Here is a 26,967-nt window from a genome sequence, read left to right as displayed (position 1 = left end):
AATTAACTGGCTGACATGCTGGGAGTGATGCCCCTGCCAGTAGCCCTAAATCAGCCAGAGCCTTGGAAAGGTGACAGCCATTCGTCATTTTTACAACACGCCTTGACGGCCCCCGGGTTGCCCGGCCGGCACAAAGCGTGTGCTGTGACACTCCAGGGCCGTGCAGCCTCCCAGCGCCTCACGCTGGGTCGTGCTAGGCCACCCAGGCCCCGCGTCCAGCCAGGAGGTGTCTGGAGGTGGCGTGTAAAACGGACAGCTTACCCGGCTTACCGGTGAGCAGCGTGTTCGTCCTCGGGGGCGAACGCCGCCTCCCAGAGGCGACCCTGCAGACCGCCACGGCACAGAGCACGTAGGAACGTGGAGAGCGCGGACCAGGTGAGCTCAGAAGCGGCTCTCCCGGTGGCCTGGTGTCCTAACGGGTGCTGCTCCCCACCAGGCCCACGAGACGGGTTATGTACACGGGACGAGATGACTGTGCAGCCATGAAAAGTAATCGTGAAGGCTCCAGATAAAGTATAACGTGCCAGTGTTACGTGACCAAGCAGAATACAAAATTACGTGAATGTGCTGGTCACCGTGGTGTAGGAAACATGTAGTTATTTAAACATGATGCATCGGTAAAAGTAGCATTTTGGACAGGTGATTGTATTGTGGTGAACTTCCCTCCCCGCAATTTTTCTTAAAAAAGAATTATATACCTCTCCCCACCAGTCTTGAAAAGATAGAATTTTTTTGTCTCCCTGTTCCCTGATTTACATAGCTGTTAGCATTCTATTTTTTTTATTCTTAGGGGCCCCCGGTTCCTCACATAATGACTTAGCATGTGCTCTGAATATCGTTATAGACATACCATTTAAACTGACTGAGACATCAGGAAACCATTTTGATTATCCAAGGTGGGCCACCTCTCTCGCACCAGATCCTTTTTATCCTGGCGCCATAGGTCCCTGAGAGCTCCGAGGACATCGACTATCCCAGCTTTAAAACCTCCTAACAAGGCCAGCCTTCTCTTCCTTAACGCACTGAGAAGGAGTGCAGTTGCCATTTCCGGGTTCCTGACGCAAGGAAAGAGGGTCTGACCTTGCCAGGGGTACTGTTTTCATCTCCTAGTCAAAAAAAACGTGTCTCTGAGTTGCCCGGTCCATTCCGCTGCTTCCAGAGTCTCCAGGTAACTGTCTGATAAAAACATCAGGGCCCGGCAACCCCAGCTCTTCCTGGCTCTGTGTGGGAATCGGGCTGTTTTGTTTTTCATCGCCCACTGGGCACAGAGCTAAGTTTTGGTGCTGGGGGGGAAGGGGCGGACTGATCTAAAACATTACTGCTCTGTAAGAGAAATAAAGACTGCTTGCTATAGTGGCTAGGGTTCGAAGCGGTGTCCATGGTGGCCTCGTCTTGGCTGGTAAGGAGCGCCTTGGCCAGACCTACCGAGGTCCCCTCTCAGCTGTGTTGCATGTGTCACCAGCCCCGCACCAGTGGAATTCAAAGAATTCTTACTTGACAGGGACCCAAATAAAATTCAGACTGTGGTCTGCACTGGAAACAGACAGGAGAAAGAAGGCTCAGATGCGTTTGGGAAGCAAGTGTGTAACGTTCTCGTAAATTCCTGACGGGAGCGCTAGGAAAGCTTAAGTAGTCCCCCAGATGTGATGGCAGATGCTCCCCATCTGACCGACTTGCCAACAGGTTCCGGCTTTGCGTTGAATAATCCTGCATCAGTTTGTTCTGAATAGCCGAAGGTCACCAAGGCGCCAGGGCTGAGACGAGGTCCATAACCAAAGGAGCCATAAGGAAGGAATCACCTGGCCAGACTACTTGGGGCTTGACGTCAGCCCAGAAGCCTGTGAAGCAGTGACTTAGAAAACTCTTTGGGAAACAAGTTCTTCGGGTGGTAGCAATGGCCTTTAGATCCAAGCTGGGGACCCTCTCACTGCCTCAGTGCTAAGACCTTAGTTTACAACCTAGCCATTCTGTCAGATTCATCCTCGGTGAACCTGGTCACCACCTGCCCTTGAAAAGCCCTGAGGAAAAGCTCCAAGGGGACAGTCGCAGAGAAGTCCCAGCACCGGCTTCTCAGCCGGAACCTGCCAGGGCGGTGAGGAGCTCCTTCGGGTCCGCATGGCTTACTTAGCTTATACTCTTTTCCTACTTCTGAAAGCAAGCTTTTAGAAAGTAGAGAGAGAAGATGCTTGGTAGACTCTGTTTGGTATAAAAGACATTAAGGCAGTTTCTTATCTATATTTGTTAATTTTCAGCTCTAGAAAGTGTTTCCCTCAATCGCCAAGAATTTTCTCAGTTCCAAGGTCTTTACCTCAGCTTCCTTTAATAAAAATTAAATGTTGACGTGGGGAACGAATGAAAGTGGATATATCTGAAGAAATGCCTCCTCCCCTCCTGATGTCCTAACTCACTGAGCTCTCCTGTCTTCGCTGTCTAACAGCAGGTTCGTTTGTGGGCTCTGGGTTTTATTATGTGGACAGGCAGTTTCCATTCGCACTATAGATTTACAACTGTATGAGATCTCCACTGGGCGTTCTCACTGGAATATGGAGTAGAATACAGATGTACCCCTTTGGCCCCGTTAAGACAGCAGCGGGCATCAGTATCCACCGGCTTAGAAAGTTCTCAAGACTCTTTTCCTTCCAGCCTCAGTGCGCGTTGAGAGGAGGTGGGAAGCCTGGTCAACCTGTCCTCTCTGCATACCGTCGCTGTGGGCAGGTTACCGCCCAGGCCTCCGTCTCGCTTAACTTGTTTGTTGTCACATCTCTTTTAACCAGACCAATGTCAGTGGAGTCTGCTTTATGTCATTAGCACTCCTCTCCTGTCAGTCTGGGGCTTTGAACAGTTTGCCCTTTATAAGGCTCCAGCATTAATAGGGAAAGACTGAGGAGCGTTTATAGAACGGGATATAGAAAACTCCCAGCTGCCCCATAAAACCAGAGTTCCTCATTAAGGAGACTTTTGAGCAAAGGTGATTTTTTTCCACATGAGCCAAACATCATACCCTTTCTCCCTGTAGTCTCATAAAACCACATCTGAGTTTAAAAGGGGGATATTTCAAGAGATAGGCTTGTGTCACCCAAGTAGACAGGCGACTGGAGACGTAGTAGCTAGGAGCTGCTGAGTTTACTTACCCCACACTTTGCGATCTGGATCCTGTAAGCCTGGCAGCCTCGAACAAGTTGCCTCGGAAAAGCCCACTGTGGCGGCGTGGCCGACGGTTGTGTTGGAGACTTTAAGGCATAGTAGTAGCTTTGGAAAGGAAATAAAGAATAGGAGCTGGGAGCTGAGGGGTCAGAGGGGAACGCTAGCCGCGTGTGGGTGAGGCGGCGCAGGCGAAGGCACAGGGGGGTTCCTTTGTCCTGCACGGCGAGTTATGGAAAGGGAGCTCGCCGGTCAGAACACCCCGTCCAGTGCTTTCATGCACTCATTTCGCAAGTGTTCATGGGACGCCTTCTGATGACAGGAGTGGAAAACTAAGATACCGTCGCGTGGTCCGTCACATTTTGCTCGTTACAGTATATAACTCTTAAGTTATTATTTAAGAGCCTTTGAAACGATACATTGTGTAAGGGAAGCGATGACATCCAATAGCCTGTGATCTACTGGGCCACAGTTTCTTCATATTAAAAGGGGAATGTAAATTACAGGGTCTGCTTCATAGGGCTGAGATGTACCACATATAAGCGTTCAGCACGGTGCGCGAGCTCTCAATAAATTTAGACATCTTTCTGTTGTTGTCTTAAAATATTGCCTCCCACGATAAAGTGCCAGAAGTCATGGAGGAAGGAGAAAAAGTTAAGGTCCCAAACAAGACGACAGATTGTCCGGAGCGCCGAGAGTCTGTTCACTTACCTTCCGAGAACCTCCACATCGTAATTGCATGCTCCGGCGGTCTCGTAGGCACGCGTGGGGGACCCCGTGGAAGGAGAGAATAGAGAAATGTAGCTTAGGGAGAAGGTTCTAAACCGAAGTAAAATAAAAGTAGGAAAAAGGAAAAATAAACAAGGTGGTAGCAGCTGGTTAACGTAAAATCTCTGCTCTCCGAACAGTCCAGAGTGGGCGCGTACAGCCTCCTTTCCTTCAGATGAGAGGACCCTTTCTCAGACTGATCCCGCTCTTTCTTCCTGGGTGTGTTTTAGTTCCTTTAGTCAACGTTGTAATTTTTCAGCGATTGCCCTTACTGTGGGACAGAGCTTATGTGTCTCGAGGGGCACCCCCAGTGTTCACGGCAGTTCCTAAAGGCCTAGTCCGTAGTTCCCCCCAATGAGCCCAGCCCCCGCTCCTTCCCGTCGGGCTCTGTCTGCATTCTCGCCTGCCTCCTGCCTCCACACACATTCAACTGAGAAGTATGATGCCGATGACTTACTTGGACTTTCTCGAAGCAGTTGGGGCCATGTGAGTCTTTTTTTAATTTGCAAAGCCACATCGGTCTGTCCCTTAGCAATATTAAGGTAAATTTATTCCTCCTCTGAAGTTCCTAGTCACTACTTTCTGATTTTGATCACTTTTTTTAATGCATAATGAGTGGGAAAGCGGAATGGGAAGAGACTTTTGCTTGTTTTTGTTTTTGTCTTTGTTTTTGTGTTGCAAGCTTTGGTAATGTTTATAATTTGTTCCTGAAAACAGAATATGTTCCAGAACACAGGATTAGAAGACAGTTATCAGAACGCCTGGATTTTGATGTCTGATTCTTAGAGGTTCAAACAGAGAACGCCTTATCTTCCTCATCACAGCAGTTTATACTCCTACCCGGGCCATCCCAGTAGTCCACATTAGGGCTAAAACCAGATATAGAGTATAAAGTTACACACATTTATATATGATATATTGCGTATTTGATTATAATATATACTGTTTTTCTTTTTTCCTGTCACCCTATGCTTTCAAAATCTTTATGTTTGATCACAAATCTATATTGTTATTAATGATCAATACAGTTCACCCAGCCACATGTGAGTGAGCAACGAAGTTGAGAAGCCGGCCTCGGGGTCGGGAGGGATGGGGACCTGCTTCACAGTGAACGTGCGGTGGGCTTAGTCTCTTTGGACTTGGCTTTTCATTCCCGGCTTAGAAAAATTCTGTAGGGCTTCCTAAAAGAAACCATGATGTCGCAGCTTCACGGTGAAATTAAAAACATTTCTGAATCCTGCAGCAGAGAACTTACAGAGAACATTCTGGCTCACTGCTTTACTTAAGACCTACATGGAAGCACTAATGGACCCCGCACAGATCCCACACGAGGTCGCCTGTCTGCTCCGGTAAAGGAAGGAGAGAAACATCTGTGCGGTGTGTCTGCCTCTGGTCGCAGAGCCTGGAGCCCAGGGCTTAGACACGCAACTCGAATAATCCATTCAGGATGATTTGCTAGTGCCGCTCAAGTCTCAGCCTTAGATGTATGTTTTTTCTGTACACAAGCATATAACTATGTTTCTAGCAACATCTATCCTTGAGGGAAAAAAAGACAGATAAGGAAGAAGCATTTATAAGGACCCGCTTAGCAATTTCGTGGTCATTATTTAATTCAATTCCCTGAAGAACCCTGTGAAAGGGGTAGTATTAGCCTCATTTTATAGATAAAGAATTTGGAATTCAAAAACGATGACTTGCTTATGGTCACATAGCTCGTAAGTAGCAGGATTGGGCCTCCAGAAATGTAAACACAGGTCTTCTGACTCCAAATCCAAAGCGGCTTCCCCTCCTGCCTTAACAAAGAACAGACATAAGGTCGCTTCAGGTCATCTGAGGACTGTCCCCATTCCTTGCAGGCCTTGGGGAAAATCACTGCCTTCATGGACCTTAGTCTCCCCAGAAGTGAAACAAGGCTGAGAATGCCTTTCCCTCTGCACTGTCCTAAGGATGCACGAGGTCAAGGGAGCAATAGGTTGGAAAGATTATTTGAAATGTGCTTCGTAAATACGAGGCATTAGATTATTACTTTCACAAATGTTCACTTCTCTGGTTCATCAGATTTCTGGGCAGTCCCTCTTGGTTTTATTGGAAGAAATGTGGTGGAACTCAAATTTTTAAAGATAATATTTATAACAGCAACCTCTTGCCTTATTACCACATTGAAACCAAACCCTGGAATTTCCCAAAACCACTTAAAAATCAATTCTAGTCAAATAGACAGTTTGTACCCAGGGCAATACACTGGATCCTTGCTCATTAAACCAGTCTAGACTCCTAAGTCAGTCTGCCACATTTTGCTCCCTCCCTGCGAACAGATGTAATTGTTGTGGTCCTTTGACTTTCTCAAGCCTGCTCCCTCCCTCCTAACTTCCTCCTGTAACTCAAGCTTAGGCTTAGTATTGTGTAAGTTGCTGTTTTCGTCTTTTAAGTAGGTTCCTATCGGAGCAGGGGTCTAAGTCCTGATTTCAGGACCTCTTTGCCGCCTCTCTGACTAACTGAGTCCAGGCGCCAGGCCTTCCAGCATTAACTGCTGCTTGCCCCGATGTGGTTATAGCCCTCCAGTTCCAACTGGCCACATACTGTCTGCAGACGACATCAGCAAAGTAGTGTGCTAATAGTGGAAAGCATCTCTCCGCCAGAGACCAGGCGAGTAACACTAGATGTGGTCCCTTCGCACCCTGCTGCACAGGTCGGGGGTGGTCCTTGAAGGACTAAGGAGGGAGATGGGCCCGGTCAGGGGAGCATTCCAGATGGAGCCACAATCCCTAGGGTTGGCTGTCATTGACGTGGGTGACCCAGCTTCGGTACCACTTCTGTGTTGCCCACAGAGCCTATTTATTTTGGTTATTATTAATACCAAAGGCAACTAGTGAGAGGAAGTAAGAGTTGAAATTCAAACGTACCTCATCTGGTTGTGCTCTATAACAGGGACAGTTTCGAACCCAGGGTTTCTAGTTTTTGAAAAACAGACACATGCTGCCTGACTTACAGTATCTGAGAGGAAACCAGTCTGTGCTGGCCGGAGGAAGGCCCCAGAGCAGGCAAGACTTCCTGTCCACCAAATACTGCCCCCTCAAAATTAGGAGTATAGGATCAAGATGAAATCATTCCTCAGATTGAAATCATGCAGGCTGAGCTTTCTGGGTGGTAATAGATAATTGATGCTCTCTCTGCATCTGCAAGACATCGTCCCCAACCTGCTGGTGAGCCACCTGCCCACAAATGACCCCACACCTCCCATGCTCCAACGTGTTGAGTGTGACCACCTCTTCCTTTTGTTTTCCCAGTATTAATAATAAGCTACAGCAACCGGAGGCAGCAGCCGGGGTGTTAGAATATGCCATGAAACACTTCGGAGAGCTGGTAAGTGACTCGTTCTTTTCGAAAAGCAAGAAGTAGCAAGCTGGCTTGGAAGGCACTCAGCCATGACCTTGAGGAAGTTACTTTCCCTTTCTGGTTTTTTCACAATTGGTAACAGTCTGATGCCGGCTCACCTATGTCTTAAGGATGGAGGAGACAGTGGCTATGTGGACTGTATTTAAACTGAACACAGATCATGGAGTCTAATAAACAGTAATAGCTGGTATTTATCCAATTCTTACCTTGTGCCTAGCCCTTTGCTAAGTGCTTTACATACTTCATCTGATTCAGCCTTCACAACAACCCTCTGTGGAGGTAACTGTTGCCATCCCGTTTTACAGATGAGAAGACTATGGCCCCAACAGGATAACAGCCTCACCTGAGCCGAGATAGTGACTAAAATGGCAGAACCAGGACTTGAACCTGGGCAGTCTGGCAGTCAGAGCCCAGGTGGTTGACCCTGACCTGAGTTATCTTCGCGTCATCTCTGGCAGCTAGCATTGCCAGTGCCCCTCAGTTAATCCTCAGTACGTTTTTTAGAAGAAACCGTGGCCAGTTCTCCAGAAAAAAAAAAATACACTATAATTTATACCCACTATCGAGGGATTGTTCCATTTCATTATTGCTTACATAGCTGCTTCTCATCTGTCATCTTTGCCCTACCAGTATTAAAATGTTTCCATGACTCTCTGTGGTCCTAGGAGGGCGCTTTGGTAACTACCTAACCGAACATAAAGCATCGACTTAATCAGCTTAGCATTGACTTCCTGGAAGGTCAAGAAGTTCTGGGTCCATATATTTGATAAGGAACCTTTTATTAGTCATGTACGTCACTTAGTCTGCTTTGTCTTAATCAAGTGCCCAGTGAGTTAAAGTGAAGAAAACTGTGACTACGTCCCAGGGCTAGTAAATTGGAGCGAAACTTTTAAGGTAACGTTTTGCCATCTTGAGCACATACAGGTACCTAGACAAAGAAAGCATCTCTCCACATGACAAAACAGAAAAGACTATGGCTCATCCATCCCTGCCACGGTCCTCGTTTGCAGAGGGAAGAGAGTGAGCAGAGAGGGCCCCTAATGCAATGCACCCAAAGATGTCCTCTCCTTTGATATCCATACAGCTCTAGGGCGCAGCAAGTGATGATTGAAACCAGAGTTCCAGTCATCTGGTGTTCAGGTGATCTGCCAACAGACAGTTTATACCCCGGTGGCTCAGAGTGCCAGCCGTAAATGAAAGTTCCCCTGTTTCCAGGTTCTAAAGGTGGCCATTAGCTTCAAGATTATTGCTAAACCCAGGTGGATTTTCTATTATATTTAGGTAGCTGAATCATATTAAACTTGATAATGGTTCGCTTTTTCTTGGCAGAGGCTGTGCTTTCTCAGCACAATTTATGTAACAACAATCTCATTAGAATTTTGTGTGATTTATCGCTTAAACTTTATAGTTTCTGCGATCTATTGCAATTCCAAATATCCTGCCCGCTATCTGACCTGCTCCGCCTGCTGCCCCCTCTTGCTGCCTGTTCATAAGGTGTACGCCACACATTAGACGTTGGCCCCTTGTTTCTTTCCAACCCAGTATAGGAATTCAAAACGGGAAATTTACCAGAGTTACTTTGAGTTTTTAATTTTACACCATCTTTACAGTCATGCTTTTTGCTCTAAGTTTTCTCTTTCATATTTAGTCATAAAAGAAAGGCAGTATTCCAGATAGGCTTGGAAAATGAAGCTTGGGTAGTTTTTACCTTTCACGGAGCCAAGTGTGGCCACTTTGGCAAACCCCGTTATCCGCTGACATCGGGGGAAAGGCTGTTGCGGCAGCAGCATTAACGCAGGGGCAGGAGAGGGGATCGGCTATACTGAAAACAAACGAGGAGAAGTAAGTACAAGTTCATGAACTGAAATGGAAATGACCTCCTTGCAGAGGTTCGAGAAGAAAAGATCCGTTCAGAGAGCTTAGCACAGCAGCTGTTCGTGTATGTTCTACTCAAATATCAGTTTTATTTAAACAGGACAGGAGAGTAATGGGGGGAACTAATATGGGCCCTGCATTATATCATCCAGATTCCACTACAAAGTCATACTGTTAAAGAAATCCCTGGAGAGCCACTGCCCTGGTCTGGAGGAAAAATAGTCATTTACTGAGCTGGCGATGAAGAATCTCAGAAGACAGACTGAGATGGAGGGCACTTGGAGGCAGACAGGGACATAAAACTGTCCCTGACCATCGAGAGCGCCTCACTGCGCCACTTCCAGACTGCAGCACCTCTTACTCATGTGGCTGACACTGCACTTCAGCGTGGCACGCCATCTGCCCAGTAACGGAACCCACCCTTTGGCCCCTGGCACTGGTAAAGCTGCCAAGCCCTGAGCAGGAAGGAACATTGGATGAGAGACTGTAGAAGAGGGGGGAGGTTTTCCAAAGAATTTTAAGTGGCAGCGTTATGTTATATTTCAAATGACTATTTCCTGGAAGTTTAAAAGTGCATTAAGAGATACGGAAAATCAAGAGCTTTTAAAAAGCGAGTTGTTTTCCTCCAGAAAGCACGCAGATGCGGCCTGTCCCCCTGGCCCCCTGAGGAAAGCAGCTGCCATGCCTGCCCTGTGGCCCACCGACAGCACTCCAGCAGAGCCAGGCCTTGGCATCCTTGCAGGAGCTCTGCTCAGGGTTTCCCGCCGTCCCAAATGGTCTCCCCTGTCCTCACGCCCCTACATGCTAGAATTCTGGTGGCCTCTGTGTCTGGGCAGGAAGTGGTGGAAGGAGGAACGTGGCCTGACATCTGCTCTCAGATTATCCCAGAATCATTCCATCGGTGCGCCAAGGAACGAACATTCCATGTCACCAGACATGCCTCCAGATACCCTGGAGTTCTTTTCAGTCGGAGCCCAGGCATGCTACGATAGGCGAAGGATCGTACACTCAGCACGGCACCTTAAGAAGGAGCGTGCGCGGGTTCAAAACTGCGCCCCTCTCGCTCTCCGTGCCTCACAGCAGTCCTCCTCTTCCTCTTGGCAGGAGATCCAGGCGACCTGGTATGAGAAGCTGCATGAGTGGGAGGACGCCCTCGTCGCCTATGATAAGAAAATGGACACCAACAAGGATGACCCAGAGCTGATGCTGGGCCGCATGCGCTGCCTCGAGGCCCTGGGGGAATGGTGAGCCGCGTCCACAGAGGCCTCCGCGCGCGGAGTTCTCACCTGAGACTCTCGCTTTTGTTTCACTTGGTATTTTCCCAGGAATCATCCATCGCTTTAGTGTTTTTCTCTCTCCGTCTTGTCTCAGGCTAAATAGAAAGGCTCTTAAAACAACAGCTTAATCTTTATAACGCTCTGGGACAGGGCAGGTTTGGGTGCGCCCCTGGGGTCTGTCTGCGCCTACCCCTCCCGTCTGCCTCTTGACATGGACTGACTGGTGAAGACCTCTTCGTTGGCTCTTACTGACGAATGCAGAAAAGGAGAGCAGATGACTGCCCTCTTCAGGAGCGCCCCCTTTAGTGAATGCTTGCCGCGTGCCCAGCACTCTGCCGGGCTCCAGGGGAAAAAAGGCAGAACACAGGGCCTGTGCTGTGAGGTCGATGCGACGGGCACGTGACGGGTAGTTAGCAGAGCCTGAGAGAACAGCGACAATGGGATGCACGGGGCTTGGGAAGACCACAGGGAGGGAGGGGAGGATCCCGCGCTTCTCCCCGGAGGAAGGACCGCGGTCGGGAGGCAGGCAAAGGCGAGCGCAGAGAGGAGCACGGTGCTCCGGGGGGAAGCACAGGAAAGCGTAACTGAGAACTTGCCTGCGTCTCGGTTTGGCGCGTTTCGGAGGTGTGTCGCAGAAAAAATGGTAAAAGGGTTTTCATCCCGTCTTCCAGTATCGAGTGCAGTGTTTTAAAATAGTTAAAACAAGATGCCATATTTCAGTGGTCTGTTTAACCACAGTTTTAAATAGATAAAATGCCATACAACCTTCCCATGAGCAGATTAGCCGACTTCGTTAGATGTGGACTGGTCCCCATTCATTCATTCATTCATTCAGCCAGTAATTACAGAGAGCTTATTCATTGCCGATATCTGTGCCAGGCCCCGAGGACACAGCCATGAACAAGACAGACGTGGTCCCTGCCTACCCCCAAGTTCACAGAGCAGACAATCAGGCTGTTGTAATACAGACTGAATACAGTTACAAAGGGGAAGCCCAGGGGGCTGCGGGAAATAAGAGCCCTAATCCAGGCTTGGAAGGTTCTGGAAGGCTTCCAGTAGGGAGTGACATCTAACTTGGACGTATACTGTGAGGGGGAATGAGCCCGGTATGTTCAGGGTTCTGCAAGGTCAGTGTGATGTGGAAGGAGGTAAAAGGTGAGGCAGGAGAGGCAGGCAGGTGCCAGAGTGTGTGGGGCCGACAGGCCAAGTTCGGAGTTTGGACTTTAACCTAAGGGCGACTGGGCGGCCATGTAAGTATTTGGAGGGCCAGGATCGACGGGTTTACATTATAAAAAGAACGCCGTAGGAGCAAAATGGAAAGGGGATTGGGGGGAGGCCAGAGAGGAGATGGCAAGGCCAGCTCAGAGGCTGTCCAAGGGGAGAGATGGTGGTGGCAAAGAGGAGAGGCCGAGGGAAGCTGGGGTGGAGAAGGGGCTGGAGCCAGAGGTGCCCCGGAGGGGGCAGTGAGGAAGCATGTGCTGTGTAGGCCGCTGCGTTAGTTTGTGCCACTGACGCTGGGTGGGTATTTTTTTTATGCCCAACGGGCATTTAAAACTGCACTGTTCAATATGGCGGCCATCACCAGATGTGGGTGTTTTTTAATTAAATAAAATCGATAATCCAGTCTCCCTAGCCACATTCCAGGCGCTCGGTAACCAGTGTGGCTGGGGCCACCGTATCGAACAGTATACGTACAGAACATTTCCGTCACCGCAGGCTCTTCTGTTGGACGGTACTGATCTGAAGCTGAAGACATTCATGCTAAGAATTAGCCACATTATTTCAAAGACAATTTTTTTAACTTTCAAATTGGTTATCTTGTTATTAAGAGGAAGATAAAAAATATATATAAACATTCTTAAAATTCAACTCTAACAAGTCCCGAAATGACTTAGTATGTCCCAGTTGCCCTTTGACTTACGTGTAAATGTCACGGCGAGGCGTGGAAGTCCTTCACGTTTTGATTCCGGCCCGCTATCTCAGCCTGTTTCTCAGTGACCTTGACCTCGCGATCCGAGCTCTGGCCAAACTGTGCAGTCTTCTCCAAACCCCACAGAATTTTTTTTCTCTGCATTTGTTCATTCAGTTTCCTGAATTGCCCACCTCCTCTTTTCCTTTCTCCAGTTTTTGAAATCCTCCCAGCTGAACTGGCTCGTCCTCCTCTGAAACCTTTCCTGGTCCCCTCCCCTCCCCTGCTTTTCTAACTTGACCCATTTCCCATGCGCCTCGAGAATACTGACCACCAGCGGCACGTTTACCCCGACATAACTCGCGGATGGCAGCCCTAACCTCACCCCCAACGTTTGGCCATGAAATATCTTGCTTTTATTATTTTTTTCCCTCTCTTTGATTCCACCCCACACACCCCATCACTTCCACCCCTGCCCTATGGATGTTGCCATTTCCCCTTAAGAACTGGATCTCTGAAGGGGGGGCGTCCCCTCCCACAGGCTTGGGCTGCACCCCCGGGGTATGACCTGTGCTCCACCTGGGGCGCGGAGCCAGGATCTTCTGTGTGTCAAGCAGACGTGCTAACCACTACACCGTGGAGCCACCCCCATCTTGCTGTTATTATTATTTTCGCATCACTCTTGTGTATCAACCGTCTTTGGAAATGAATGACATCATTCTGTTTATAACATTCTGTTTTTAGAAGGGCTGTTTCCATTTACAAAATACAGTAATTCTTAACCGCTGAAACGTCAACTCCTAGAAAACAGCCCTCCTACGCGTGATGTTAAATTAATGCTGACAGTGAGCTGCACTTTTTTCCCCTAAACGAGAACTAGGTTAAGACAACCACTTTCCTTAGACGGGTTAAGTGGGAGAGATTTTAGATGCAGTCTTGTCTAGTCCCCTCATGTGACACGTGGAAACCGAGGCCCATGGACGTCAACACAGCCGGCCTGAGGTCTCCCAGGAGCAGCAGCATCCAGGGCTCCTGACATTGCAGTGCTTGGTCCCATTGCCTCTGATCTCTTGGACTTATTTCAGTTTGATAATTACCTATAAAGTATAAGCGGCCAGCGATGCTGACCAAGAGGTTTAAGAGTGTGGCAGATGAAAAGAGATTTTAAAAGAGATGAAAGAAGCAGAATTATTTTCCTGATCATATGCAGGTTTCTTACATGGTTTATTCAATCAAGTCTATTTAGAGTGCAATTTCTAAATTGCCTTTACTTTGAGTGTATCTCTTGAACATGCCTGAGGCAGGAGTTCACCAGAGGTGGCGTCAGGAATGATCTGGGGCTACCACGGGGTTAAGACCCTGCCCCTCCCTCCAGTTTCACCCGCCTCCAGGAAACTGACTGCAAGAGTCGGCCCCCCAACCCGGTGGCGCACACAGCCATACCTGCAGCCGGGGTGAACCTAGGTGAGCCTCCACATGCTCTTCCTTACATGGCCTCTAGGTCCTCGAGAACAGACTCTTTGGGAGAGCCAAGCACTTTGCTGTTCCCGACGAAAGGACACTTTCTCAGCTTTTGCTGCTGCGCTGGTGGAGTGGGCCTCCGACCTTGTCCTCCGGGGTCTGCAGTGAGGGGTCAGAAAACAGATCCTAGTGTTTGCCCCATGGTCCCTGTTTTTTATTTGTTCGATCGTGTTCTCCCCCCACTGCCTTTGAGAGTTAGGGCTCTGAATAGTCTGCATTCTTATTTGTAACAAATGTTTGTAGGAGAGGAGCCCCACCTCATTTATACCAACCGGGTGTGACAGCCGTTGACACAGCCACAGTGTACAGGCGGTGCCCGTGTCCCCTGTCGGGGCGCGGCCTTTCCAGGACACTGCCCTGCGCCCCCCTGCTTTGTCCCCTGCGGTAATAGTTTGTGTGTTTCACATTGAACTTGCTCCCTGCCTCTGAATGAAAAGCAAAGCTAAATCCTTAGACCCGTGGCACAGAGAGAAGCGGTCCTGACAAAAGACTAGGAGGATGCTGAACTGCCGTGGCCACGAGCTATAAGAATTTGAATTCTCGGGTTAGAAGGACCTCTCAGAGATCCCGTAGCGTTCTCTCCTGCCTCCAGGCAGGACCCCAACAAAATATGCTGCCCAGAGGAGCTGCTCCTATGCCCTGAGCCAGTGGTTCTCAACTGTGGCCCCCGGACCACGGCATCAACATCATCTAGAAACTTGTTAGAAATGTACATTCTCAGGCCCCAGTGCAGACCCGAGTCAGGGTAGCACCCAGCAGCCTAGACGAAGGAGCCCTCCAGGGGATTCTGAGGCACGTGACAATTGGAGAACTACTGCCCTAAGGTAACCCCCAGCAGGACCCCATAGGGAAGTCTCCTAGGTTTGGAAGGCACGAAACCAGTACCGAGGTTCATCCTACTGCTGTCACTGAGCGTCAGAGTGGCTGCCCAGTTCCTCTTCCTTTTTGATCTATTGAGTTAGAATACCTGTGTCCATGGCTCTCTTGACCACGTGCTGGAGAAACGGTGAAGTGAATGACTGCCCTGCCATGATTCTGGATAATGGGCCTGAATGGTTCTCCTAGACGTGGTCACCCGTCAGCTCCGTGAGCTCAGCTTGGCCCTCGTCAGCACCTTCATCACTACCCCTCCCCCACGTCACCCTATAGTGTGGTGCCGCTCATGCCCCACGAGGCTTCTGAGCTGGGCCACTTGGAACTTGTACCTTTTTCTCTCGACTCCAGTCCCAGTACCAAGTTCAGACATGCTGTAGCATCTCTTTCAGAAAGCGGGGAAGATTGAGGAGTCTCTTCGCCAAGTCTTGAAGCTCGCACGGAAGCAGGGCTCGTATCTGCTCAGGGGCAGGCTCTTATTTTCATTCAGAAGTGGAGCCCGGGAGGGCAGCTGTTTCAGCTGTCAATGGGATGTCTCCATTCTTGAGAGCGCTTCCGCTGTCTTTGAGTACTATCGTCTGCTGAGCGTCATTCATAATCTCGACATCTCACAGTTCTTACCCACACTCATCACAATTGCACGAGATTCTGAGAATAAGCAGTGTTTGCATTTCTGGTAGCTATGACCATTGTAGAGCCTTCTTCCCGCTGAAGAAGGGAGATTGATTTCATTTGAGTTTCATTTCAGCCTGCAACCGTTTGGATAATAATTTTTGAGAGCCCGTTCTCCCTATAGCTTTGAGCCCAAAATGAATGTCCAGATGTGTCTCTTCAGATTGCCGTCTCTGTAGGCCTGCCAGAGGGAAAGAGCTGGAGTTTACTGGCATGCGAGAGAAGTTATTTAATATTTATGAAGGGGGCCAGATGTTCAGGACATTTTACATCACATAGAGTTAGACAGTGTATCTTTGACAAACTCACTCTCAGACATAATTGTGAATACCGGGCCATAGGAATAACAAATTGCCAGTCACGTCTCTATTATGTGACCCAGTCGAAAGTGTTTTTTATTTAAAGGCTCCTGGTTCGAGGCGGGCCCCTATCATCCAGATCCTCGGTGGCCCCCGGAGCCCACGGGGTGAAAGGGCAGCAGGAGATGGAGGTGATTTCAGTTAACCCAGCTGCGTGATTCCTCCCTTCAGGGGGCAGCTCCACCAGCAGTGCTGTGAGAAGTGGACCCTGGTGAACGACGAGACCCAAGCCAAGATGGCCCGGATGGCCGCTGCCGCCGCGTGGGGTTTAGGTGAGGCTTCCCCACAGGCACCCCAGTCAGGGCGGGGAGAGCGAGGCCGGGTGCTCACATCTGCAAAGTAAGGCGCCGTGGCTGCAGGTAGAGACGTCAGGCCTGTGGAAGTGTAAAACCGTCTGTATCTACTTCTGTCTCTTCCCTCTGTCTACCTGACGATTTTGACTAACATGTTTGACATGCGTAAAAACAGCTCTTCACAAGGAAGCCAAGAAAAACAGCGAATAAGCATCAAAAATAAGATATTTAGCGAGGTTTGTTTGTTGTTATTTTATACAAGTTACTGGTTTATTTTTTCTCTTATAAATGAAATCTATGTAGGAATTCCCAAACTAGTGTTACGACTTTGTTGTCGTTAGCCTTTTTCCATATTTCGGCTTTGCCTGGGGCCTCCATTTTCAGGTCTACCTCATGATCCAGTATGGTTGCTGGAGCTCCACCCATCACGTCTTTATCCCTAGCAGGAATAGAGGAGACAGCTGTCTCCTTTTGTTTCCCAACATATGTAAACATGAAGAAAATAGTGTAATGAACTCCCATGTGCCTTTCACTGTCTCCAACAATTACAAACATTTTGACAATTTTATTTTCTGTATTCTCCCCCTTGCTGCTCAGCATTCGCCCACCTTACTCCCGCTCCTCGAGTATTTTAGAGAACAGATCTCCTTTTAATCCCCATCAACAGTGTAATTTCTGACACCAGGCCCCAGCTGAGACTTAACCAATGTCTGTTCCAGAGATGCTCCTGATAAGGGGAGAAAGGGTCCATGGGATGTCCCGGGAGAAAAGCTTCCCCCAAGGAAACCAGAAGGTTATGTAACCCTCTACCTACCTACATTGTATCTCTCTTGAGTCATAGAGCTTATATCCTTTGCTTTCATGCACTCTTGGGCCGGATCCAGAACATTTTTTAAAAACAAATTGCTTCCTGAGGAGTCATTGTTTGCTATTTTGCTTGCGCCCAGAGGCGTAAAGAACGGATGAGCCTCTGGTCAGGAGCAAAAGGCAGGAAAATGCCTTGTCAAAGAGACAGCCCTGCAGTGTGCAGTTAATGAAGCTGATAGCTTCTGCAGATGGTTTTGGAAATCCCGGCCTGCCACACACGCTAACCCCACCAGGGGAAGCCGGTCCCAGCTGCGTTCCCGGCTGCAGCCACTTCCGCAGTCTGCCACGACACAGAGACTACTGAGCTATGACCCGGCCCATCTTTCTGTTATAACAGTCTCTTAAAATATTTATCTCCTCCCTTCTGAGACAAAGGTGCTGCCAGATAAGACGGGCAAACTATTTGTCTAATCTGGTCCCCTGGATTGGCCATTTTCAGTTGCTCAGGGGAAAATGTAGTTTCTGGTATACCGTTGAACTGTGAAGTGCTTCGCTAGTCGGGAAGCAAGCTATTCCATCTCACCTGAGAAACCCGTACGCCTTCTCTAGGTTAATGAGGCGCCGCATTAAAGGCTTTCGGCATGTGGGTTTCGTGCTCCTGTCGTTTCTCCCATCTTTTATGGAGCTCCTGGAGCAGCGATGAAGTCCTGTGTTTGGAAGACAGATCGATGTGGCTTTGTTTTGTTATTAAATTGGCTTGCTCAGCCCCGCAGAGGCTGAGGATGTTGATCTTTCAAGCTCAAGTTCGTCTTGCTTGAGCCCCAAGCTAAAGGCAAATAACAGTGACAAAGCCTATTTGAGATGCTGCCTTTAGCCCAGCAAGTTGACCACGCTAATGCCTCTCTCTCCGTCCCCCCACCCTCCCTGTCTGTCTGTCTGTCTGTCTGTCTCTCTCTCTCTCTCTCTGTGTGCAGGTCAGTGGGACAGCATGGAAGAGTACACCTGTATGATCCCTCGGGACACCCACGACGGGGCGTTTTATAGAGCCGTGCTGGCACTACATCAGGACCTCTTCTCCCTGGCACAACAGGTAAAAACCCACATGCACGCAGACCTGCTAGCAAAGAAAAGTGATTCTGCCTTGCCTGCCAGCTCCTAGGCACATGGCGCTGCGCGGATAGGCTGTTGTACTTCACCTCTGGCGTTTGGCTCTGTGAGCTCATTAGAATGGCTTTGGAGCTTAATACTAAGAAAACTGCCGGCACCTTAGCCAGGGCTGCTTTCTGCTCTGAGAAGGACAGATGTGTTCTGGACGTGACCGCTTAGATTGCTTTTGGAGCCGGCTTCCCAGGTCGTCCCTTCTGCCTTAGCATCCCTCGCGGTAGAGAGAAACTGCCCGCATCACTGGAGGACTCGGAGAGCAGCCGTCCCCCCTCTGCAGCAGAAGTCAGTCGCAGGTTTCTTCCGGCCGTGCAGGTGTGTCACACCGATGAGCTTCCAGGAAAGCCAGCACGTTACATGAAAGCCCTGTGCCGACTGGCAGAATGAAATAACGCAGTAATCGCATCCACCCTGCCAGGCACCGGGCTGTCTTGGATGAGGCACTTGGGTAAATGGCCTGAGCACCTACGGGGTGGGGACATAGTAATTAACCTTAAACTTTCAAACGAGGAAAAGCTCCACATGAAGGGCTTTTAATCGATGAAACAGAAGACTCAAACTGCAGTCCTGTGGCCATCCCCGGGACTCTGACTTACATGACGAGAACTGAGACCTGGGCCATCCATGTCACCGGCCCAGAACTCCCATTCACATGGAGAGGACTGGGCATCCCTCTGCCAGTTTCAGAGGCACTCCCTCTTGAGGACAACACACTTCTCAGCCAGAGGTGACCACCTGGAGCCATTTGACTGTTTGCACTCCATTTTCACAAACATGCCCAGCAAGGAAACGTTGAAGGCAGGTTGACTCCCAAATTGTCCTCTTGCGATGCCAGGACACAGTGATTCTAATCATACATTTACCCTCCCTTATTCCCCACGATTTCGGGTGTTATCCTAGATATTAAGGTTTTGGCCACCATACACATCCGTCCTTTCTGAGAAATCAGATAGTTTTCTTTAGCCATTCAGAACTGCAGAGGAGTTTCTTCCCTTCTTTGGTGAATTTTTCTCTTCATCACTGGAATTTAAGTGAGACAGGTAAATTCTGTAGCTCATTGGGAAGTCTGAAAATAACAGCACTACCCCCAGCCCCCAAGTCCACAGCTCGAGTCCAGGGGTTTCCTGTTTCTCTCTTAGTGCATTGACAAAGCCAGGGACCTGCTGGATGCCGAGTTGACTGCTATGGCGGGAGAGAGCTACAGTCGGGCGTATGGGGTGAGTGCCGAATATTCCGCACGTTATCGTGTCAGGGGCCCCTTCCAGTTCTTTCTCTAGAGCGGGCTCCTGGGGACACACAGGCTGCTGAGCACTTGCCCGCGTGTGCTCCGCAGACACTCTGCTCTCAGAAATGATTGCCGTGAATCCTGGCTGTCGGACTGTTCGTCCAGTATTAAGTTGGAATGTGATTTGCTTCCACCAGGCCATGGTTTCCTGCCACATGCTCTCGGAGCTGGAGGAGGTTATCCAGTACAAACTCGTCCCCGAGCGGCGAGAGATCATCCGCCAGATCTGGTGGGAGAGGCTGCAGGTGAGCCGGCGGGGAGCCCCGAGAGTCCCACCTCTTCTCCCGGTTTTTCTCAGCACGGGCTCTTCGACTTCTCAGAGGCCACTTGGCATTCAGAGCAGAGCACTCAAAGGTTTTTTTCCCTAAGCTTTTAGCTGTGAGCGGGTGACCAATTTTCCAGCCTCCTTTGTTACCCTTCTCTAGGAATAAAAGAAAGTGTCTTTGATGGGTGACACGCATGGCCAGCCAGGTGACAATCTTAACCTCAAAATCAGTGGCTCTCAACTTCGGCTGCACGACAAAATGACCTGGAGAGCTTTTAGGAATCTGGGTGCCCAGGCCACTTCCCTGCCCAAATAAATAAGATTTCCGGGGGTAGACCCTGGATCAGTAGATCAGTATCTTTTAGCCTCCCCTGATGCCTGTACGTGGCCAACGCAGAGGACCACGGCTCTCAACCCACTCGCTGGCTGTGTGATCAGGGTTCCCCGATATGCTCATTGACCAGTGCCGGCCGTTTATAGTCCCTCGGGTCATCCCATGATCCCTATTCCGACTTTTTTCCACTGCCATTTTCCCACACAGAGAAACTTCCAAGTCCTCCATTGGTGTTTTCTTTGTACATTCTGATCGTTTCAGCACGAGGTGCAGTCAGTTCCAGGTCTGGGAGTCGGCGGTCCTAAGTGTTTTTAGGAAGGACCGCTCTCCCCGTCCCTGTGTCGGGAGGAGGGCAAGTTCATCGGCAAAAGAGAGAGTGCCTTATGCGCTCCAGACGCCACTTGTCCCCCTGCTTGTCACAGTCAACCTCCTCAATTTTAAACTTTCTTGACCCAGTCTATACCTAATTCCAAGTTCTGTCTTGAGACCGATCGAGGTTTGCACTCCCGGCTTTTCAGTAGGCTGTGACAAAGGCTTTCGAGTCCAGGCTGCAGCTCAGGGCACATTCCACTGGAAAGGAAAGAGCCGCAGGCAGAGGATGGCTCTGAATATAGTCGTCTTTGCTGGGCAGCGAGCACATGCAGTTCTTTCACATGTTTTATTAGCAATTCTGAAATGCCCAGTGCATGTTTTGATGGAAAATTGTCTGCTGGACACCAGAAGAGTTCCACGAAGCAAGCATTTCCCACTTGACCCGCACACACCCGGTTTTTAAGTGCCTATAATGGGGCGAAGAGTTTCCAAACCAGAGATCTGATCAGTCTTCTCCCGTTCTAACAAGTGGGACATTATCCAAATAGTAACGTGGAGGAGGGGTGGATTAAATGAGTCTTGGGGAGGGGAGACCCACATCTGACTTTACTGTGTCCAAGATACCGTCATCATCGTAAGCCTTCATGACTTTCCTGTCTCGAGACAGCAAGCTGCTTTTTGGCCGACAGGGTCAGATTATTCCAGCATCTGGAAGAAACTAGCAGATGGTGGGAAGTCACCAAAACAATCACTCAATGTTCTATTTTCTGTTTTTCTAACTTTCCAAATCACCGTTGTCACACTTAATAGGATGGAAAGATATGGTTCAAGGCCTGAAAATAAAGCATTAAGTTGGGTAGAAATTTGGCTCTCATGGATGGCTTGTTGTCAAAACACTCAACGAACTGCCTAAGCTGGAAGACTCATCTAAATTGAAATCCCTAGCCAGCGTCTCCCGTAGGGCAGTTTGAGAGGTCAGCCTCGCTGGCATTGGGTCTCTTCTTGCCTTGGGTTCTTTATTCAAGCTCAGACTGTGTCCTGTCACATTAAAAAGCCTACAATCACTGCTGCTAGACTTTTAGACTTATTTCTAAGGAGGACAGCTCGTCTGGTTTCACAGAATTCACCAATAAAGTAACAGATCTCAGAAACCCAGCTCCTGGTAGTTTGTCTCTGAATCTGACTTCTTATTAGCTAAGGTGAAAAAGAAGTCCACTTTACACTCAGTAGTCTTTGATCAGCTAAAATCAGCTCCTTTAATGATGATTAATTCACTGTTTTTTTAATTAAAACGAAATTATATGTGTAAATGAATAGACACTTCCCATTCTACATGTAGTTTTTGATCTGAGACAAATAAAAATGAAGAGGAAAGAATCTTAAAAAGCCAAAAGCGTTAGTGTGGGTGTAGGCTTTAATAACTTTAATAAATGCCACCAACTTACAAACATCGTTTGAAACTTTTTTACACATAATTTTTTGAATTTCGAATAATACATTTTAAATTTTTCCAGTGACAGTCATCTTCGATAAGAGAGACTGAAGCAAAAAATAATAATAATAATACTTAAAATCGCATTATTTGTAATCCAGACAAGAAATTTAAATAACTTAATTCATTTAACTCTATAAAGTTGCTACTATTTTTATCCCATTTCACAGACTGGTCACAGAGAAGTTAAGTAATTTGTCCAAAGTCACTCAGATAACTAAGTCGCAGAGCCAGGATTCAAGGTCCAGAATCCATGTCCTACTGCTTCTCGAATTTTAAGAAGTCCCTAAGAGGTGATTCATTCACAGGACACTTCGCTTGAGAAGGTTGAAATTATCCAAACGAATCTCTTTTTTTCGTTTCAGGGTGGGCCCCACCGTTGCTTGTGGGGGTTTAAGATGTAGCAGAGGACGCATCTAATCCTCACTTCTAAACATTCCAGGGCTGCCAGCGTATCGTGGAGGACTGGCAGAAGATCCTTATGGTGCGGTCCCTTGTGGTCAGCCCTCATGAGGACATGAGGACCTGGCTCAAGTATGCAAGCCTGTGTGGCAAGAGCGGCAGGCTGGTGAGTAGCCCCCAGCACACTGCGGGGCGGACGGCGGGCCGAGGAGGGACTGGCGCTCCTGGTCCGGTTCTGTTTCTACCCTGACCTCTCTCGTTTTTAAGGCTCTTGCTCATAAAACCTTAGTGTTACTCCTGGGAGTCGATCCATCCCGGCAACTTGACCATCCTCTGCCCACAGTTCACCCGCAGGTGACCTACGCCTACATGAAAAACATGTGGAAGAGTTCTCGCAAGGTGTGTATCCCAATCCAACAGGGTTTGTATCCGAATCCAACAGTAGACCAGGTTTCTCCAGAATGTTCACTAATCTTCTCACTGCCTCAGGCCCGAAGGGGATCCATGTCCAAACCACCGTGTCAGGAGTTTACTCCTATTAGGAAGGTATTTGGCCTGATTTCAAAAAGTAAATCATACTCAAGGAGGTGCATGTATACATACCATTGATCAAACCAGTGAGTGTAATCACTGTTATATTTATTAGCAGCCAGAATGTGCTGGAACGTAGAAAAAGCACAGTTTCTGCCCCCTCAGAGAAGATGGGCTATTAAGTACCCAAAAAAGTACCATATTTGTGAAAGTACCGACTGGAACCGTCACAAGACCAGTTTGGTTTTCAGACTTCTCGTCTCCGTTCCCATCATCAGTTTGGGATTCAAAAGCAGCAACACCCAGAGTGAGATGCTGAAACCAGTAGGGAAAGTCATCTCGAAGCCAAAGCACAATTCCTCTTCCTTTGTTTACAGACGGGTCCTTGGGAGATAGATGTGGCTCCTGGTTGGGTTTTTGTTTGTTTGTTTGTTTGTTTTAAACCATCTTCCTGGGCGATAGCAATGATTAATGAAAAGCCAGCATCTCCTTTGGCTCCCCGCCCTCCTCCTCACCAAACAGGAGGGAGCCCTGGCTCCCCTCCTTCCCCAGTCGGTCCCACAGCGGTTCCGAGATGAGAAAGGAATGTCAGGCAGCCACTGGAGTCATGCTGTGGAAAGATGTGACAGACAGCACAGCCGTTCCTCTCTGCTGAAGGCGGATCGAGAGACCCTGGGATTAGGTCCAGGAATGGACGTCTCTGCCGCGTGGTTGGCTCTGACCGGGATGCCACCCAGGGCGGGGCAGCAGCCCTGCGCCTGGGCACCGAGTCTCCGAGTTGACTTCTGTAGTGATGGCCCAGGTTTCTGTCTCCAAATGTGCAGTTGTGGGATTTTGTTTTCTCTTGGTTTGGGGGTTTTGTTGTAGTTCGTGTTTCTTTAGTCTCTGTAAACCTCTCAAGCCAGAGCAGTTGATTCAAAACCTGACCTTCCTCCAGGCAAATGAGAAAAGCAGAAGGCGCTGGATCCAACGTGGTCCGAGTCCCTCCCTACACATAGCCTCCAAGTCTTTGAGTGTCTTGCCGAAGGCAGGCAGGAGGAGGCTTTTGGCTCCTGTCTCAACCAAGGAGTGGCTTCTTTCAACAGAGGACCACAGCCCAACTTCTCCACAGATTATGGCCTCTCCTTAGGAGCCCAGATTCCGATGGGAGACCACAAACCCACATGGATAAAGCTTTAGAAACTCATTTACAGTTAGGTGCTTGAACTTCAAGCCAAGAGCTAGACATCTTCATGAGAGTTCAGGAGCTAACTGACTAGTACTAATCATTGTGCTTTTGAACAAGTCACCTTCTCTGAGCTTTATTTTCCTCCCCTGTGAACAAGGGTTGTCCTCTGCCTTGCCTAAGGCAGAGGAAAGTGGGGAAGGACAGCCCTGTTCTGCGGGAAGGCATCAGACAACAGGTGTGTGTATGGCGTTTCCCTAGATGAAACGCTTCCCACCAGGACTGGGAGACGGGCTGGTGCTTCCGTGAGCTTTCACTGTGCCGGGAACATCGTTCTTGCCCATAAACCACCCAGGCGCTCCAGAACCAGGAATACTATGTATGCCCAGCTTATGTATGCTTAAACCCTGGATCTGAGGGAAGCATCTTCTTCTGAGTGACCAGTCCTGCATCTATAAAAAGAAAGAATCATTTTTCCCCACTCCTCACTTCCTGAGGATGACGAAAAGGCATTTTTAAGAGAACTTTTTCAATTCTTCGAAAATAAGTTGCTTCCGTGCCACAGAGTGGGGAGCTACCAGATTGTCCCGTGCGGGATAAACTCACTGAACTTAATACTGGGCTTCAAATCCGAACCGATGCCTGGCCTCCCCAGCTCAGGCAATTTATTTTTTGTTTACTTCCTTTTTGAGTCTCCCAAAGAGTTGACTCTGTGTCTGGACTGTCGGTGACACAGGTTATGGGCTCTGAAAGCGTCTGGCATCAGAGCGCCCAGTTTAAGTTCTTACCTGCCGGATGTGCGCATTAACCACACGAGTTCTCTCTCACCTTTTTAGTGGTCGATCTTCTCAGTACTGCTTCCCAGTTCTTTTTCTTTTTAGACAGATTTAAGGCTGGTCGGTATAGTTACAGAATAAAAGCTAAAGGAACATGCGTCACTTCCCAGGTCTGGGGTGCTAATGCAGTTCCTGTTTCGAAGCCAGTGGCAGCTGTCTGAGGGAGACAGGTGTCTTGTTAGCTGTCTGCCCTGTCCTCATGCATAGAGGAGCTGCCTCATAGACTGTTTGTCGTGTCATTCTGGCTCTGCATTAAGCTGTGTCATTGACAGTCCAGACACAGGGTCAACTGTTTGAGAGACTCACCAAGGTGCTGAACAAAAGCTAGATCACCCGAAGTGAGGAGGCCGGGCATCGGTTCGGATTTGAAGCCCAGATTTAAGTTCAGTGAGTTTTTCCCGCACGGGACAATCTGGTAGCTCCCTACTCTGTGGCACGGAAGCAACTTATTTTATTTTCAAGGAATTGAAAATGTTTATTCCTTGTGTTGAAAAGTATCTGCAGTCGCTCCTGGCCCCCAAGCCAGGGAGTTTCATTTTCCTTCAAGGCCGTTGTAACTGACATGTTTCTATTTAAAAAAAGAAAAGACTCAGATGATTTACTATAAAGGGAGCATTCTGACTTGTTTATTTGAAGTGTTGATTTTTTTTCCCTGCTCTTCTGAAGCAAAGAACACATAACCTCTCTTTCACATTTTCTCACATTCTGTGTCCCCTCACTGTGTTAGTGGAATTAAATTTTATCATTCTTTCCGTTTGGGCTTTTGAAGTTTGTATGCTCTGTCTCCACTCCTGAAGCCCTTTAGAAATAGTATGGACCGCATTTATCGAGATGCTGGTGTGTCTAGTTGTGACAGTCTTACACGAATGGCTTGTGACTTACTCTCAGATGTCTGACTCTGTCTGCTCTTCCCCAGTTCAGCTGTCTGTCCCTAATCTGTTTTGCTGTTTAACAGGAACTTCTGTCCCTAACCCAAATGCCTTCTGCTCATTTTGTATAAAATCCTGAGCATTAATAGATCTCACTGCTCAGAGATGCTCTAAAGAGTTTGCTAAGCCAGCCTGTCCAACTAGATGTCTGCTTAGCCAGTGACTTCCTCCTGATCCACGTGGTCACATGGAGCTTCACTCCGTCTCTGTTTTCTTCTTTGGGTAGTGAGGGTTCGAGCAGGTTTTTGTAACTAATTTTTGTCTGTTGCTATGTCTAAGGTTCTGTAGTGTTTTAAACAAGTACTAAAGTTTTACCAACCTAAAGCATTTCCCATAAGCCTAATTTCCCCCAGGCAATGTATTGATGGCGAAATAAGCAGTTGTTTCGAGTTACCTCATATGAGTTGTTATTTGGAGTAGCCAGGCAAATAGCTTTTCCAAAGCTTATTAAACTAGTAATTAAAGTTGGCAGAGGAGAGATAAGACTTGAGTTGAAAAATATGAATCTTCTCGAAAAGCTCAGTCGTCTCTCAGCATCTTGCCCTGGTCCTCTGTCATACAGGGTCCTCACCTGTCGTCTGGGGGGCTCTGTTTAAAGCCTGGCTCACATGCCTTATTAGGTGAACAGCAGTTCATTTCCTGAGGTTGGGACACGTGCCAAGTGGCGCCCTGTGCCTTTGTCCTGCTGCAGATCGATGCCTTCCAGCACATGCAGCACTTCGTTCAGACCATGCAGCAGCAGGCCCAGCACGCCATCGCTACTGAGGACCAGCAGCACAAGCAGGAGCTGCACAAGCTCATGGCCCGGTGAGGTCCCCACCGACCAGGGCCAGTGCCCCTCCAGCCCTGCCATGCAGGCAGCCTCGACAGCAAGGAGCATGTTCCGGGCTCCTCGGGCGGCCGGTTGCTTGCATCTCTCTCGCCTTTTCCTGTAGGGACCCCAGGCAGCCATCGAATCATGCTGCTCCCAGGTCTCTGCCACTGATTGTCCCTGGATTCAGCAGCCCAGGAGCACCTGCGTGCTCTTCTTCTCTTGGTGTCTGGCGTTAGATTGAGACTCCTCGTATTTAAATGCCAGATGTGCTGCTGATTCGATATGTGACTTTAGATAAGTTACTTAAGCTCTCTGTGCCTCCAGTTCCTCATCATATAAAAAGGGGATAGTGGGAGTTCCTACTTCCTAGAGTGATATAGGTGGTGTGAGGATTAACAGAAAGAATACAATGTCAGGCATTTAGAGCAGGGCCTGGAATAGAGCAGCACTCGGTGAATGTTACCTGTTCATATTATTACCGTAAAGAACGGAGGAGAAGGGAAAAGCGAGGGAGAAGCCGTGTAGCAGTCAGTAAGAACATTGCTCTCAA

At 48.6% G+C, this 26,967-nt stretch overlaps 1 protein-coding gene across 2 annotated transcripts in view; it reads left to right on the top strand.

The window, feature by feature from the left end:
* The window catches only part of MTOR (mechanistic target of rapamycin kinase), a 105,056-nt gene that overhangs the window by 58,663 nt on the left and 19,426 nt on the right, over nt 1–26,967 (top strand). For both annotated transcript variants that reach the window (XM_036228649.1, XM_016149390.2), the window contains 9 exons: nt 7,197–7,272; nt 10,285–10,424; nt 15,963–16,063; nt 17,866–17,981; nt 19,192–19,269; nt 19,475–19,582; nt 22,183–22,308; nt 22,410–22,541; nt 26,295–26,410. In XM_036228649.1, coding sequence (XP_036084542.1) covers nt 7,197–7,272; nt 10,285–10,424; nt 15,963–16,063; nt 17,866–17,981; nt 19,192–19,269; nt 19,475–19,582; nt 22,183–22,308; nt 22,410–22,541; nt 26,295–26,410 — 993 coding nt within the window. The remainder of the gene's footprint in view (nt 1–7,196; nt 7,273–10,284; nt 10,425–15,962; nt 16,064–17,865; nt 17,982–19,191; nt 19,270–19,474; nt 19,583–22,182; nt 22,309–22,409; nt 22,542–26,294; nt 26,411–26,967) is intronic.

The sequence above is a fragment of the Rousettus aegyptiacus genome, unplaced genomic scaffold (assembly GCF_014176215.1).
Source record: "Rousettus aegyptiacus isolate mRouAeg1 unplaced genomic scaffold, mRouAeg1.p scaffold_m13_p_1, whole genome shotgun sequence".
NCBI lineage: Eukaryota > Metazoa > Chordata > Mammalia > Chiroptera > Pteropodidae > Rousettus > Rousettus aegyptiacus.
The sequence above is the reverse complement of the archived record's forward strand: the minus strand, read 5'-3'. Positions and strand labels throughout refer to the sequence as shown.